General features: G+C 44.4%; 1 protein-coding gene across 1 annotated transcript in view; it reads left to right on the forward strand.

Annotated features, from left to right (window-relative positions):
• ZCCHC24 (zinc finger CCHC-type containing 24) overlaps positions 1-17,067 on the forward strand; it is a 72,932-nt gene that overhangs the window by 21,383 nt on the left and 34,482 nt on the right. Inside the window, exon 2 of the mRNA XM_072129874.1 lies at positions 12,212-12,412. Within this exon, the coding sequence (XP_071985975.1) occupies positions 12,212-12,412 (201 nt within the window). The remainder of the gene's footprint in view (positions 1-12,211; positions 12,413-17,067) is intronic.

Genomic DNA, 17,067 nt, shown 5'->3' on the forward strand with positions numbered 1-17,067 from the left:
AACTACTACTACTATCATGTTTGTAGGGGAACTGCACTGTTCTTCCATTTTCACGGCTTGGATTCTCAAATATTCTGATACTAAAAATCGGGTTTTCCAATCACTTGATTGGAAAAAGATAAAGTTTCCCCCCAATATTATAACTCATGAAGAATTAGAATACAAGTCTTGTACAGTTTTGTGAGAAGATTCCTAAATGATATAACGAAACACTTGAGGCTCAGTTCACACATTCATTATGTGATAGCAGAAAAATGAGCGCAGCAGTTGCTATTGTAGCTGTATTGTTACATTTAGGAACCTTCCTTACATTGAAGTCAATGGGGAATGGAAGGTGAATGGAGACCTCTCTAGTCTCCAGCCTCTGCAGCTTTATTACTACTTCTTTCTACTGTCTGGTTCCTTACAGGAAATGATTGCTCAGCCAGTTATAAACCAGTGAATGGCTGAACAGCATTTCCAGAATGTCAATAGGGACCAGGAAGTGGCAGCACTGGGAAACAGAAGAGGCACCAGAAGAGTCAGGGACATAAGCAGATGCACCCAAAAAAATTATCTTGGGGGTTCACAGTATATGAGGCTGGAAAAAGACACAAGTCCATCAAGTCCAACCTTTAAGAATTAAAGGAATGTTTTTTTCCCATAACCTGTGATATTTTTACTCTTCAGAAAGTCATCCAGGCCTCTCCTGAACATGTACATAGAGTTCAACATGGCAGCTTCCTGCAGCAGAGAAAGTGCCATTGTCTATGGTGATGTAGAACCTCCTCTCCTCTAGGTGTAGAGGATGTCCTCTGTCTATGGTGATGGTATAACCTCCTCTCCTCTAGGTGTAGAGGATGCCCCCTGTCTATGGTGATGTAGAACCTCCTCTCCTCTAGGTGTAGAGGATGTCCTCTGTCTATGGTGATGTAGAACCTCCTCTCCTCTAGGTGTAGAAGATCCCACTGTCTATGGTGATGGTAGAACCTCCTCTCCTCTAGGTGTAGAGGATGCCCCTGTCTATGGTGATGGTGGAACCTCCTCTCCTCTAGGTGTAGAGGATGCCCCCTGTCTATGGTGATGGTAGAACCTCCTCTCCTCTAGGTGTAGAGGATGCCCCCTTGTCTATGGTGATGGTAGAACCTCCTCTCCTCTAGGTGTAGAGGATGTCCCCTGTATATGGTGATGGTATAACCTCCTCTCCTCTAGGTGTAGAGGATGCCCCCTGTCTATGGTGATGTAGAACCTCCTCTCCTCTAGGTGTAGAGGATGTCCTCTGTCTATGGTGATGTAGAACCTCCTCTCCTCTAGGTGTAGAAGATCCCACTGTCTATGGTGATGGTAGAACCTCCTCTCCTCTAGGTGTAGAGGATGCCCCTGTCTATGGTGATGGTGGAACCTCCTCTCCTCTAGGTGTAGAGGATGCCCCCTGTCTATGGTGATGGTAGAACCTCCTCTCCTCTAGGTGTAGAGGATGTCCCCTGTCTATGGTGATGGTAGAACCTCCTCTCCTCTAGGTGTAGAGGATGTCCTCTGTCTATGGTGATGGTAGAACCTCCTCCCCTCTAGGTGTAGAGGATGCCCCCTGTCTATGGTGATGGTAGAACCTCCTCTCCTCTAGGTGTAGAGGATGCCCCCTGTCTATGGTGATGGTAGAACCTCCTCTCCTCTAGGTGTAGAGGATGCCCCTTGTCTATGGTGATGGTAGAACCTCCTCTCCTCTAGGTGTAGAGGATGTCCCCTGTCTATGGTGATGGTAGAACCTCCTCTCCTCTAGGTGTAGAGGATGTCCCCTGTCTATGGTGATGGTAGAACCTCCTCTCCTCTAGGTGTAGAGGATGCCCCCTGTCTATGGTGATGGTAGAACCTCCTCTCCTCTAGGTGTAGAGGATGTCCCCTGTCTATGGTGATGGTAGAACCTCCTCTCCTCTAGGTGTAGAGGATGCCCCCTGTCTATGGTGATGGTAGAACCTCCTCTCCTCTAGGTGTAGATGATGCTCCCTGTCTATGGTGATGGTAGAGCCTCCTCTCCTCTAGGTGTAGAGGATGCCCCCTGTCTATGGTGATGGCAGAACCTCCTCTCCTCTAGGTGTAGAGGATGCCCCCTGTCTATGGTGATGGTAGAACCTCCTCTCCTCTAGGTGTAGAGGATGCCCCCTGTCTATGGTGATGGCAGAACCTCCTCTCCTCTAGGTGTAGAGGATGCCCCCTGTCTATGGTGATGGCAGAACCTCCTCTCCTCTAGGTGTAGAGGATTCCCCCTGTCTATGGTGATGGCAGAACCTCCTCTCCTCTAGGTGTAGAGGATGCCCCCTGTCTATGGTGATGGTAGAACCTCCTCTCCTCTAGGTGTAGAGGATGCCCCCTAGAGGATGCCCCCTGTCTATGGTGATGGTAGAACCTCCTCTCCTCTAGGTGTAGAGGATGCCCCCTGTCTATGGTGATGGTAGAACCGCATCTCCTCTAGGTGTAGAGGATGCCCCCTGTCTATGGTGATGGTAGAACCTCCTCTCCTCTAGGTGTAGAGGATGCCCCCTGTCTATGGTGATGGTAGAACCTCCTCTCCTCTAGGTGTAGAGGATGCCCCCTGTCTATGGTGATGGTAGAACCTCCTCTCCTCTAGGTGTAGAGGATGCCCCCTGTCTATGGTGATGGTAGAACCGCCTCTCCTCTAGGTGTAGAGGATGCCCCCTGTCTATGGTGATGGTAGGACCTCCTCTCCTCTAGGTGTAGAGGATGCCTCCTGTCTATGGTGATGGTAGAACCTCCTCTCCTGTAGGTGTAGATGATGCCCCCTGTCTATGGTGATGGTAGAACCTCCTCTCCTCTAGGTGTAGAGGATGCCTCCTGTCTATGGTGATGGTATAACCTCCTCTCCTCTAGGTGTAGAGGATGCCCCCTGTCTATGGTGATGGTAGAACCTCCTCTCCTCTAGGTGTAGAGGATGTCCCCTGTCTATGGTGATGGTAGAACCTCCCCTCCTCTAGGTGTAGAGGATGCCCACTGTCTATGGTGATGGTAGAACCTCCTCTCCTCTAGGTGTAGAGGATGCCTCCTGTCTATGGTGATGGTAGAACCTCCTCTCCTCTAGGTGTAGAGGATGTCCCCTGTCTATGGTGATGGTAGAACCTCCCCTCCTCTAGGTGTAGAGGATGCCCACTGTCTATGGTGATGGTAGAACCTCCTCTCCTCTAGGTGTAGAGGATGCCTCCTGTCTATGGTGATGGTAGAACCTCCTCTCCTCTAGGTGTAGAGGATGCCCCCTGTCTATGGTGATGGTAGAACCTCCTCTCCTCTAGGTGTAGAGGATGCCCCTGTCTATGGTGATGGTAGAACCTCCTCTCCTCTAGGTGTAGAGGATGCCTCCTGTCTATGGTGATGGTAGATCCCCCTCTCCTCTAGGTGTTGAGGATGCCCCCTGTCTATGGTGATGATAGAACCTCCTCTCCTCTAGGTGTAGAGGATGCCTCCTGTCTATGGTGATGGTAGAACCTCCTCTCCTCTAGGTGTAGAGGATGCCCCCTGTCTATGGTGATGGTAGAACCTCCTCTCCTCTAGGTGTAGAGGATGTCCCCTGTCTATGGTGATGGTAGAACCTCCTCTCCTCTAGGTGTAGAGGATGCCCCCTGTCTATGGTGATGGTAGTACCTCCTCTCCTCTAGGTGTAGAGGATACCCCTGTCTATGGTGATGGTAGAACCTCCTCTCCTCTAGGTGTAGAGGATGCCCCTGTCTATGGTGATGGTAGAACCTCCTCTCCTCTAGGTGTATAGGATTCCCCTGTCTATGGTGAGGGTAGAACCTCCTCTCCTCTAGGTGTAGAGGATGCCTCTGTCTATGGTGATGGTAGAATCTCCTCTCCTCTAGGTGTAGAGGATGCCCCCGGTATATGGTGATGGTAAAATCGCCTCTCCTCCAGGCGCAGAGGATGCCCCCTTGTCCTGGTTTTCTAAACTGTATAATCCCAAATTTTGTAATCTGTCAGTGTATTCTAGTCCCCCCATTCCCCTAATAATCTTGGTCGCTCTCCTCTGCTCCCGTTCCAGGTCTGCTATGTCCTTTTTATACACTGGTGCCCAAAACTGTACTTAATATTCTATGTGTGGTCTGACCAGGGATTTGTATAAGGGCAAAACTATGTCCTTATCATGAGAATCTATTCCTCTCTTCATACATTCTATGATTTTATTTGCTTTAGAAGCATCCACCTGGCTCTGGTCACTAAAATGAAGTTTACCATCCACCAATACCCCCAAGTCCTTTTCAGCTCCAGTTTTACCAAGTAATTGACTGTTTCGAACATAATTATACTTTTTATTTCAATGGCCCAAGTGCATAACTTTACATTTATCTACATTAAACCTCATTAACCATTTCTCTGCCCATTCCTTCAGCTTCCACAAATCCCTCTGTAATGCTAAACTATCGACCTCAGTATTTTTATTATATTTATTACTCAGTATATTTATTACTTTACACAGCTTAGTATCATCTGCAAATATTGAAACTTGACTGTGTAAACCCACTACAAGGTCATTAATAAAAATATTAAAAAGAAGTGGCCCCAATTCTGACCCCTGTGGCACTCCACTGGTAACATCAACCCAATCTGAGAATGAGCCATTAATGACGACCCTCTGTTTTCTATCACTAAGCCAATTACTTACCCAGATACACAGATTTTCTCCTATTCCCAGTAGTCTCATTTTATGTACCAACCTTTTATGCGGCACTGTATCAAAGGTCTTTGGAAAAGTCCAGATATACAACATCCACAGCGTCCCCCAGATCCAGTCTTGAACTTACCTCCTCGTAGAAACCAATCAGATTAGTCTGACAGGACCGATCCCTCATAAAACCATGCTGACGCTGGGTTATAAGGTTGTGCACAGTGAGATACTCCAGGATAGCATCTCTAATAAACCCCTCAAATATTTTCCCCACCACAGCAGTTAGACTCACGGGTCTGTAGTTTCCAGGATCGCTATTTGATCCTTTTTTGTATATTGGTACCACATTTGCTATGCGCCAGTCCTGTGGAACATAACCAGTCCTCAGTGAATCTTCAAATATTAAAAATAACGGTCTGTCTAGGCAGAATTCGGGGATGTATCCCATCTCGGCCCAGTGATTTGTCTACTTTAGTGGTTGTGAGGCGGCGCCGTACCTCTTCCTGGGTTAAACTGTTGACATTCCAAAGAGAATTTACATTATTCCTCATTGTGTCTTTGTTACAGGGGACATTATTCATAACTGGACCCTCTGCTCTATTATTATATATATTACATATAGTGTAAATGGATACAGTATATACTGATAGCAGCCACTGATATTATGTGGTGAGATGTCAGTGTGTACTGAAGCCATTGGGTCATTCACATATCAAAAGGCTTTGAACAGTAAGAAGCCACCATGAACCAGGTGTGAGATTCCCTGCACACACTGGGGTCTATCCTGAGAGGGTCTTAGGGTGGAGTTATAAGGGGATGGGCAGGGACTACACAAAGGGATATTTAAGGTGGAAGAAGCAGAAATCAAGGTCTCTTGCTTCCTGGCCGCCCACTTGGATGAATAGCACTTACCTAAGGAACCAGGTCATATATTGTGTGTGCTGTCTGTGTATGTATATAACTTTATAAGAGTAATTATAACATAGAAGTTATTATAACATAGTAGACTTTATACGTGTACCTATAGATATTCCAGGTGTTATGTGTTTTACCATATATATACATAGCTAAGTGTTTGCAGTGAGTGTGTATATATTAGTGTAACTACATGTACATCCTGTATCCCACTCACACGTGGATCTGTGCCCTGCACGTGTATTGGAGGAGTAATTATATAGATGCTATTGTACATGAGTCTCTATATGTACATGTATACGGTCAGGTATTGGATGTGACTCCTGCTTCAGGGTATATCCAGGAGCTTCTGTAGTGTTAGATTATATTGTATATACATACACATTACTGGATCCAAAAGGGGCCAGGAAAAGAGGTTTGTGTGCAGTTGTGTTCTCTATGTATTTTGTATTGTATTTTATGTAGTTACTTTGTCACATGTATGTTGTTAGTAAAGTCTTTTTGTATATAAGTATCTGCGAGGGTTCCTGTGATATATGAAGGACTGGAGTGGCTGCTTATGGTAAACAGCACAGACTAAGGGGCTGGACAGAACCACTGAAACCCATAGGAACTGAATAAAAACCCAATCCCCAAACCCCCCTTTATCAGTCTTCCACCTGGGGATTTTCCTGGGCAAAGATTGAATTTGTACCTTTAATTCAGAGGTGAAAAATAAATCATAAAAAAAACTAAAAATGATATTCTTAAGATAATTGTTTTGCTTTCTCTGCAGCTAATTAAGTTATTTTCATTTTGTTAATAATAAAACATTTGGAAAGTGGAAATTATATTAGTTTTACTGTTCCAGCTGGGACAAATCCTGAATATTTTGCAATCTGGGGTAGGACATGGGAAGAGTTTTATAAAACCTACAAAAATGTTATTCGATTATTGTGAAACTGAGTTGTATAAACACTGCAGTAAATGATAAAACATTTTAGTATTTTTCCAAAGTCTAATTATGGATTCCTCCACTACTTTCAAACAGGGAACCAATAACGTATAAGTTCAAAATGAAATCCAAACATGAAGACAATGCAAATAATAAATGATATTAACAGGACTATATTTGACTAAATACTATCTGACATGGGCATATGAGGGCTTGTTTTTTGCGACAAGATTTGTATTTTCCAGTGGGATCATTTTTATGGTAAAAGGTAGCAGTTAGATTGATACTTTATAGGGTACATCCGACATCACTTTCTATTACATATCTCTGGGAGGTAGGAAGCACAAAAATAGCAATTTTTAATTAATTTTTTACACCCCTGACAATGTGGATACAACAATGTAATCAATGCTTGGCCAAAATCGCTACAGACGCGACAATACCTGTTTTGCGTTTGGGGTAGTTATTTAATTTATTTTCTTTTAAAGACCACCGTACATGGCAGGCACGGAGGTCTTTGTCAGACCTCTGGCTGCCATGGCAACTCCCCGACACCCTGCGATTACTCTGCAGGGGGCAGGGGGAGCGACAGAGGGAGCTCTTCATCTCTCTCCTTAGCTGCTGCGTGAGTCCTCGATCAAGGCAGTTAAGGAGTTAAACTGCCCGGCACGGAGAGATCTCCATGTGGAGCAGACGCAGCAGGGACCAGGCTGTATGTAACAGCGGTCTCCTGCTGCGGATCTTGCTGGCACACTAACAGTACCAGCGTGATCCGAAGACGATAAAGATTGTCCTTATGTGGCAACAGACTGCTAATGAGGACGATCTTTATCGTCTTGAGTCGTTAGTTAAAAACAAACAGAACGATTCCCACTTTGTGCTGTTCACCCTTTTCTTTTCAAAGTTCTGGCATTTTCTGTTCTGAAAGTGTTTGACAAAAATCTTTCTCACAAGAGGTGAAGTGGGCGGAGACTAATGTCTGTTTGTCTATGCCCTCAGGCTGAGGCCAGTTAGCTTGCCCACAGATCCCATAATACCTTTTGTTCTCTTTTAAAGTAATTTAGAATTAAATCAATTTAGTTTTCCACAAGTAAATTCACTGAGCACTGCACAGGGCACATACAGGTTATTTATGGTGACAGCCTGGCAGCTTCCATCACATGGAGGAGCAGGGAACATGTAATGGAAGAAATCATAAACCAGTTACATGCAGTGTGTAGCCTGTGCTGTGTGAGCACTAACGGTTAATAGCACAGAGCTGATGCCCATGACAAGATGGGGGAGAGGCTGCAGCATGAGGTGCATAGAGAGAGACAGAGAAAGTTCTGTAAAATCACAGACTGGGATGGGGGGACTGATAGGGAACAGAGGAGATCATGTACCTCACTATTCTGTGCAGGAGACATTTGTAATCACTGTTCTGCACATACCCACCTCTGTTACACAGAGAGAGCTCCATCACGCAACCTCCTCCCCTGTGAGCAGGGAGCAGCAGCTCTTCCCCTTCCAGGAGTCCATACAGTTTGTATATTTGTTTATAATACAGACTTGTCAGCACAGGCAGAGGAAACAGCTACTGCAGCACTGCGAAAAACTGAGGGTTATAGCAAAGACACTGCTGTATATAGGCAACAAAAATAATAGGGAAAGTAGTTTTACATCCCAAGAGCTATTGATTTGTGGGGAAAATAAACTTTACACAGAAGTTACTAACCATGTACATGTACTCGGAAGTGTGAGCTCTAAGGGTTAACAGCTTCCATGCTGTGTAGGAAGGAGGGTTCTGCAGGGGAGTGTATAACACAGACTGAGGTGCAGAGAGAGACAGAAAGTTCTGCAGTATCAAAGTCAGGGGAGATCTTCTACCTCACTAATCTTTCCAGGAGACTTCTTCATTCACAGATTTGCAAAGACACAGCTCCTCAGCTAACTGCACACAGGCATCTTTGCAGATGTTGTCCTGGATGGGATCTGAACCCAGGTCCCCAGCGCTGCAAGGCTGTAGTGCTAACCACTGATCTAATAGATGGCCTTGAGCATTAACCCTTTTGCTCTCCCAATAATATAACCCTGGATAAATCCGAGAATGATAATACTTTTTTTTTTTCTAAAGGTATTCATAGAAAGCTCATAATAAATCCATCTAAAGCCTTTTATTAAACTAAGTGTCCACCAGTATTGGAAAAGGAAGAGTTTCTCCTAATCGCCCCCTCACCAATTTGTGGTCCTCTAAACTTTAAAAATGTTTCCTTGAGGTTATAGCAGGAGGCCGCACTAGTCTGTTTGTCTGTGCAGAGCTGTGAATGGGGAACTGGAATCTCAAAATGTGCTTTAAATAGCTGCCCATGAATCCTGTATCCCGGTCTATTTCAGCACAAGCCGAGCCCTCTGGACGAATGCTCGGCACAAGATAGATATGCTGAGGGTTATTTCGAGGCCCAGTCATGAAGCTTCGTGTCTGCTCAGTTTTCTTATAAGGGAGGGAGGCTACAATATTTAGCAGCTCTGTACATATTTCTGGATTGTAAGCGTCTCGTAAGCCTCATAATAGTTATGTGAAAGATATTCAAGTTAATGGACAGAGACAGCAATGACTCGATCCAAATGTCTATTCCTTGATCCAATGTAACCTGTAGAGAACCTTAAAGAGATCTTTCCACAAAGTCAAGATTCTTACAAATACTCAGGAGAATAAAATAGCACATTCTCTAATTTAATGTTATTAACATTTCACAGATATAATTACAACTTGTCTCTATCAGTCCTGGTGTTTACAATTTTGGTAGCCCTTGGATCCAACCGTAAATATTCTAACTATGGCTGGAAAATTTCCTCTAGTTTTACTTGCATTGCAGGAGCTGGACAGGAAGTAGAGAGCACTATAGACACAGGCACTTCCTGGTTTATCATACATGCTTCTGCATAGTGATGGGATTTCCGGCTCTTCGTAGTGAGCAGGATCATTAGGTTCCGCTCACTAAAAAGAGCCGGCTCTTCTGGCTCCTGAACAGCTAACTATTAAATATATAATAGGGAGCCTCAGTCCAGACAGTCCCCCACTCAAACAACTTTTAACCTGATTTTATCAGGTTAAAGGGGGCATGTTGATACATTTAGGGGCAGGGTTATGTGATCTATTGGCTCTCTGAAGGGAGCTGACTCCCGTCATTAATGTGAAAGAGCTTGCTCTTTATGCCGGCTTCTACAGCAGCGTGAAGAGGACACAGGAGCAGCTGCTCTACAAACAAGATAAACTCTGGAACATAGTGGAGGGGGTGACATAGCAGTGCTGACTCTATTTTATTCATTAGATGAGGCTGCAGAGCTCAGTGTGTTATTGTGTCTTATATTTGTCTCCTCTCTTTTTTTTTCTATGTGTCAGATACTAGTAGACAGTTCAGAAGCTAAATGAAAGTGTAGATAAACCTGAACCCTGAAAATCTAAGCACATTGTCAGCTTACATCATCTCACAGCACAGAGGAATCATGAAGTGTCTCCTTAGTATCTCACACACTGGGATTTTACACTGACCATCACTGAGTTATAGGAGCTAAAACCACAATAAAACTGAGACTAGCGTTCTTAAAAATCCACAAATTTTACCTGGAAAGTATTTGTTATGGTTAAACTTAAAGGAAATCTACCAAAGTGTTAGACAACATTTAAACCAAATACACTTACTTGAGGGCTGTCTGTCCTGGACTGCAGGACAAATCTTGAAACACTTTTATTCTGGAAATTATTTTAAAATATGCTCTTTTGGAGGTCACACAGGCGACCAACACTCTTTCAGTTACTAATTATGCACGCCTACTGCGTGCTAACATAGCCACCCACGCCCTCCCTTCCGTCCCAGAGACGGTGACTTCAATCGGCTCTTGGTAAGTCTTGTGGCGTCCCAAATTGATAAACTATTCTAAAGGGGAGGGATCCATAATTAGGGATGTTTCATCCAATAGATGATACTACAATAATAGTGAACCACTTCTATTGATCTCAATGCATAAATGTGGAAACAAAGAAAACCTGAACAAACATTTACAGGACGTTGTTTTGCTGTACTCTGGAAATCCTTTTGCAATGTTCTGCCAGTTATTTGGTCAGGTTTAATTTTGTAGCCTTCCCCAATAATTTTCTTTATTTACCACGCACAGGGTCGGTTCATCGTAATCCTCCAAACCTTTTACACCACGGAAAATTCTTCATGCTCAGTAGATGTTGACAAGGATTCACCAGATAAAGTTATTGATCTTCAGTGTAATATCATTACCAGCTGAAATAGGATCTCTATATTTTGTATCTTGTGAGGGCCTTTGTGTAACACGGATACATTATTAGGAATTATGACAATTTCGTTGTCTTTACACTAGAAAAGATACCTCTAAGTCTTTCTGCACAATTACAATGGCTGTACCCACAAACATCAGAAATCAGCTGAAAACTGATCCGTGATTTTGCCCCAGGGATGATCATCATTTCATTTCCACCCCATGATCTGCAGAAATAAGTGACGTGTGCAGAAAAGTTTGTTACATATTCAGATACCCTAAGACCGGGGACAGACAAGAGGTTATCACCCTGGGTTCTAATTATTATTTAGTCATTTATAGCCTCAATCGTATTGGATGGGATTTATACAAATCCTATACATGGAAACAGATTTCACCAGGTGAGAGCAATGCAAAATTTGAGCTCCCTGTTAGGAAAAGCTTTGTAGCTTATAGCTGTAGGAAAATCACTGCTCATAGCCCCCGGTCACACAAACTTGGTTGATCCATAAAAAGAGCAAACAAAAAAAATCATCTCTTTACCCGGCGTCTCTTCACCTCCCTGCACGGCACTGCATTAGCGTCTCTGCTGTATGTGCCATTCAACTCTGTGTCCCCCACTGGTTGTATGTGCCACGATCAGGAGCCAGAAAAATCTCCATCAGTAGTGAAGCTCCTCTGCTACAGATCGGGGGAATAAGGCATTGGGAAAGAATAGCCGTCTCAGCGCTTCTGGAGTGACAGGACTGTGGAGTCAGAGACCGTTTTGGTGGAGTTGGAGTCCGACACAACAGCCCCGGCAGGAACAATTCCTGATTCCGTACCTTCATACCAAAGGCATGAAACATTTGCTGTGATGAGATCTGTCACTACTGGACTGGACTGGATGAATTGGAAACCACTTCATAATAATTAAAGGAAACCTGCCACTTAAAAGTGTTAGTTGTAACCCACAGACACATGGCACCAGCTCAGGGTGAGCTGCCTTTTTCCCCGTGCGAAGTTGCGCAGGCGCGAGTGTGCCCGAGGTCTCGGTGACGTCACCGGCTCTCCGGCACTTCCAAATAAGGTGCACCCACGGTCTCGCACATGGTGCGCTGTGCCCTACTCTGGTGCGCCGAAACGGATTTCAATACAAAGTATAAATCAGCAATCGGGGGTTTCTAGTATTAATGAAGATATTCTCCGGCACCAGCTCAGCCTGAGCCATGTATCTGTGGGTTAGAACTAACACTTTTAAGTGGTAGGTTTCCTTTAAATAAAAGTGTTTCTCTTGAGAGATTTGGAGTGGGGGGAGATTTTGGTATATGGGGGTCTGGTACTAGATGCAGTCTTGTACATTTTGGTTTTTTTTATCTGTGTTGTGAAGTTGCTGGTATTTTTTCATTAAAAAATGTTTCCAAATTCTGATCTCCTTTTTTTTTTCTCCTTACCTCAAACAGGCCCTGAGTAACAGCCTCTATAAAAATGCATCTCCTTATGGATCTCTGAACAACATTGTGGACGGGCTGAGTTCACTAACCGAGCACTTCTCCGAAATCTCACTCAGTTCGGAGAACAGGAAACCCAGCAAGAGGCCCCCTCCAAACTATCTGTGTCACCTCTGCTTCAACAAAGGTCATTATATCAAGGACTGTCCACAGGTAAGTGATCATTGTACATGCGCATTTCTAAATATCACGGATGGATTTCATCTTATTGGATATTATGGTCAAGATTAGATTCAAAGTATTTTTATTATACAGTTTTTTAAAAATAAAAATTAAATTAAACAATTCAAACCCACTCCCACCCCTACAATGACCCCCCGCATCTGACCCCTGCATCTGACCCCCTGCATCTGACCCCTGCATCTGACCCCCTCATCTGACCCCTGCATCTGACCCCCTCATCTGACCCCTGCATCTGACCCCCTCAATCAAGATATTTTTTTCTTTAAAGCAGACCCTAGGGGCAAATATGGATTTTGAAGTTACCTGCTCTCTGTACTGTGCATAGTTTTATCAGATATCACTCAATAATGAAAGGGAAGAGCTGAGTGGAGCAGGAGGAGCTTAATTGACTGTACATAGTGTCCTAACCACATGTTATAGAGCAGCAGGAGCAGAGTAGACTGTACATAGTGTCCTATCTGTATACCACATGTTATAGAGCAGGAGGAGCAGAGTAGACTGTACATAGTGTCCTATCTGTATACCACATGTTATAGAGCAGGAGGAGCGGAGTATACTGTACATAGTGTCCTATCTGTAGCCCACATGTTATAGAGCAGAAGGAGCGGAGTAGACTGTACATAGTGTCCTATCTGTAGACCACATGTTATAGAGCAGGAGGAGCAGAGTAGACTGTACATATTGTCCTACCTGTCGTCTATATGTTATAGAGCAGGAGAAGCTGAGTAGACTGTACATAGTGTCCTATCTGTAGACTGAATGTTATAGAGCAGCAGGAGCTGAGTAGACTGTACATATTGTCCTACCTGTCGTCCATATGTTATAGAGCAGGAAGAGCGGAGTAGACTGTACATAGTGTCCTATCTGTAGACTGAATGTTATAGAGCAGGATCTTGCAGAAACACCTTGTAGCCATTTATTAACCTTCCATATTTGTGACATATACACACATGGCCGAGCAGAGTGTGCATGTGCAAGGCGGCGCCAGCAATGGGCATACCTAGGCAAGGGACGGTGCCCAGAGCTGCTGGGGGGCCCACATAAGGCTGTACCTAATGAATCTATAGTGTGTGAGGGGAACCTATATAAAATAACCATTATGGGGCTGTATATAAAATAACCCAGGACACTCTTTGTAATGATAAACTGGGGAATATTTTAGGGAAAGGGAGACTATTTTAGTTTCTGAATTTTTAATGCTTCCATGTGAGTTCACTGCAAAGGGGCCCACAGAGGCTCTGCCGCCCGGGGGCCTACTGACACCTGGAGCCGACCCTGTGCATGTGCAGGGGGAATATGGGAAATTTGTAAAGTTTTTATTATTTGCATCGAGAAGAAAGTCTTTGGAACTGGCACACGTATTTATAAAGTGTCTGCGCCAGTTTTGTGTCGCGGCTGCTCCGTGTCCGACAAGACAGAAATAATGTGCACCTAATGCGGCTGTTACTGATCCGTCAGAGTTTGCAACACATTTAATACAGAGAATTGTGTTTCATGCTGTATGTTGAAGGTGCGCCTAAAAATAGGTGGTGCGCACTACCCGAGCCGTGCAGGGGGCACCGTGATTATTGAATAACATGGGTCAGGGCTCACCCCGTGTAGTTTGCCGCACTTTTAATACATCTGTCCCATTGTCTGGTGAAGAGAAGGTTAATAATAAGAGAAAATTCACATCACTGGTTGGTAGTGACCTGCAGTAAAAGCAAAGATAAAATGACACGTGTGGTAAACGTCTCCGAGTAGAGGCTGATGGTCATGTAAGGGCTGTTATGTGTCGAAAAGAAATTACATCTTGACTGTAAAATAACCTTATTTTTCGGACTATAGGGTGCACAAAAAATCCTTTGCTTTTCTCAGAAATCAAAGGTGCACCTTATAGCCCAGTGCGCCTTATATATGAACCGTACTTACAGACAACAGCTGCCTTGTACTGTGCACAGGTCTGCCACCTGCTGGTCATTCATCCTTTTAATCAGGTGCGCCTTATATATGAACTGTACTTACAGACAACAGCTGCCTTGTACTGTGCACAGGTCTGCCACCTGCTGGTCATTCATCCTTTTAATCAGGTGCGCCTTATATATGAACTGTACTTACAGACAACAGCTGCCTTGTACTGTGCACAGGTCTGCCACCTGCTGGCCATTCATCCATATAATCAGGTGCGCCTTATAATCCAGTGCGCCTTATATATGAACCGTACTTACAGACAACAGCTGCCTTGTACTGTGCACAGGTCTGCCACCTGCTGGCCATTCATCCTTATAATCCGGTGTGCCTTATAATTAGGTGCGCCTTATATATGAACTGTACTTACAGACAACAGCTGCCTTGTACTGTGCACAGGTCTGCCACCTGCTGGTCATACATCCTTATAATCAGGTGCGCCTTATAGTCCAGTGCGCCTTATATATGAACCGCACTTACAGACAACAGCTGCCTTGTACTGTGCACAGGTCTGCCACATGCTGGTCATTCATCCTTATAATCAGGTGCGCCTTATAGTCCAGTGCGCCTTATATATGAACCGTACTTACAGACAACAGCTGCCTTGTACTGTGCACAGGTCTGCCACCTGCTGGTCATTCATCCCTATAATCCGGTGCGCCTTATAGTCCAGTGCGCCTTATATATGAACCGTACTTACAGACAACAGCTGCCTTGTACTGTGCACAGGTCTGCCCCCTGCTGGTCATTCATCCTTATAATCAGGTGCACCTTATAGTCCAGTGCGCCTTATATATGATCCGTACTTACAGACAACAGCTGCCGTATACTGTGTACAGGTCTGCCCATGCTGGTCATTCTTCCTTATAATCAGGTGCACCTTATAGTCCAGTGCGCCTTATATATGATCCGTACTTACAGACAACAGCTGCCGTATACTGTGTACAGGTCTGCCCATGCTGGTCATTCATCCTTATAATCAGGTGCGCCTTATAATCCGGTGCGCCTTATATATGATCCGTACTTACAGACAACAGCTGCCTTGTACTGTGCACAGGTCTGCCCCCTGCTGGTCATTCATCCTTATAATCAGGTGCGCCTTATAGTCCAGTGCGCCTTATATATGTACTGTACTTACAGACAACAGCTGCCTTGTACTGTGCACAGGTCTGCCACCTGCTGGTCATTCATCCTTATAATCCGCTGCGCCTTATATATGAACCTCAAAAGTTTTAGCAGGCATTTATTGACGGTGCGCCTTATACTCCAGTGCACTTTATAATCCGGTGCACCTTATAGTCCGAAAAATAAGGAATATTAAAAATCAACATATGCAAAAAGCTATGTACAGGGCCCAATAATAAAATACAGCTCAAGCATGTTCTGCCAGGTTTTTACAGTCTGGGGGAGAAATAACTATACAAAATGACAGATAATTAAAATAAATCCTCACAAACATCCAGAAACAAGTCATGAGCGGAGCCTCTATGGCCGACAACTATTCACCGCAAATTCCCTTGTGCACACTCAGCAAGTTAGCATTGGTTTTCGGGAAGGGGGAAGGATAAACCAATACCCAAAAACCTCTGGCTGCATCTCCTCGCCCCTGAGAACTAAAGGATCAGGCATATTGAAATCTATCAGTCTGATCCTTTGGGAGGTGCCCACCAATAAGCTTATGTAGGAGATTACCATCAGATGAAGGGGCATTGGAGACCAGGCCGGACCCTTGGCCACTGACTCTGCCATAACCTGGGGCAGCCTCTGTATTAACCCCTTCACATCTGTAGAAATCTGCATTATCCTGCAGTCTTCTCTAGCAAAACATAAGGCAACATTCAGCTTTCAAGATACTTCAAATAAAATCCATATGTTTCTGCAACCCCCTCTTTACCTTCCTAAAATAATAGTTCCCCCTCCTTGTATCAGCTGGATTGGGTTACCAAAGTGAAATCAAGAGGAATTCCGGGAACAGCTGTAACCCTACCCTCCCGTGTACATACTCAGAAACCCGATGGCTGCATGAGCTTTTCATTTGTGGAAACTCTCTGTAGTGTAAACTGTGCAGCTCCATGGAGGACACTGCCCCGGCCTCATCATCTTCTGCCCTTACTGATTGGGTGCAAAATGTCTCCCTATGTATCATGTCCGACCGGATCTGTACCCAACCGTGCCAGGAAAAGTCACAGAAATCCACCATCAAGATCAATCAGGATACACCAGGGGCACCAGGGGCGTAACAAGACTCTACTCGGCCCTTGTGCCAATCTTGATCCCTTAATGCAGGGGTCCCCAAACTTTTTACATAGGGGGCCGTTGACTGTCCCTCTCAGATCGTTGGAGGGCCGGACTAAAGTTTATAAATAAATAGCGGTACATGTGACCGCATCTGTAATACACTGGGCCCCCCTCAGTTAATGATTTAATATACTGCACCCCCTTGTGAACTATTTTATATATTGGCCCAATTAATTAGGTCAATTAATTATTTAATATACTGGGACCCCTCTCCATTAATTATTGAATATGCTCCCCCCCCCATTAATTACTAGACTGCCCCTCATAATTAATTAATTCCTATGCTGCCCCCGTCATTAATTATTTCATATGCTGCCCCCCACCATTAATTATTTCCTATGCTGCCCCCCACCATTAATTATTTCATATGCTGCCCCCCA

Source organism: Engystomops pustulosus, chromosome 11 (genome assembly GCF_040894005.1).
Source record: "Engystomops pustulosus chromosome 11, aEngPut4.maternal, whole genome shotgun sequence".
Classification (NCBI taxonomy): Eukaryota; Metazoa; Chordata; class Amphibia; order Anura; family Leptodactylidae; genus Engystomops; species Engystomops pustulosus.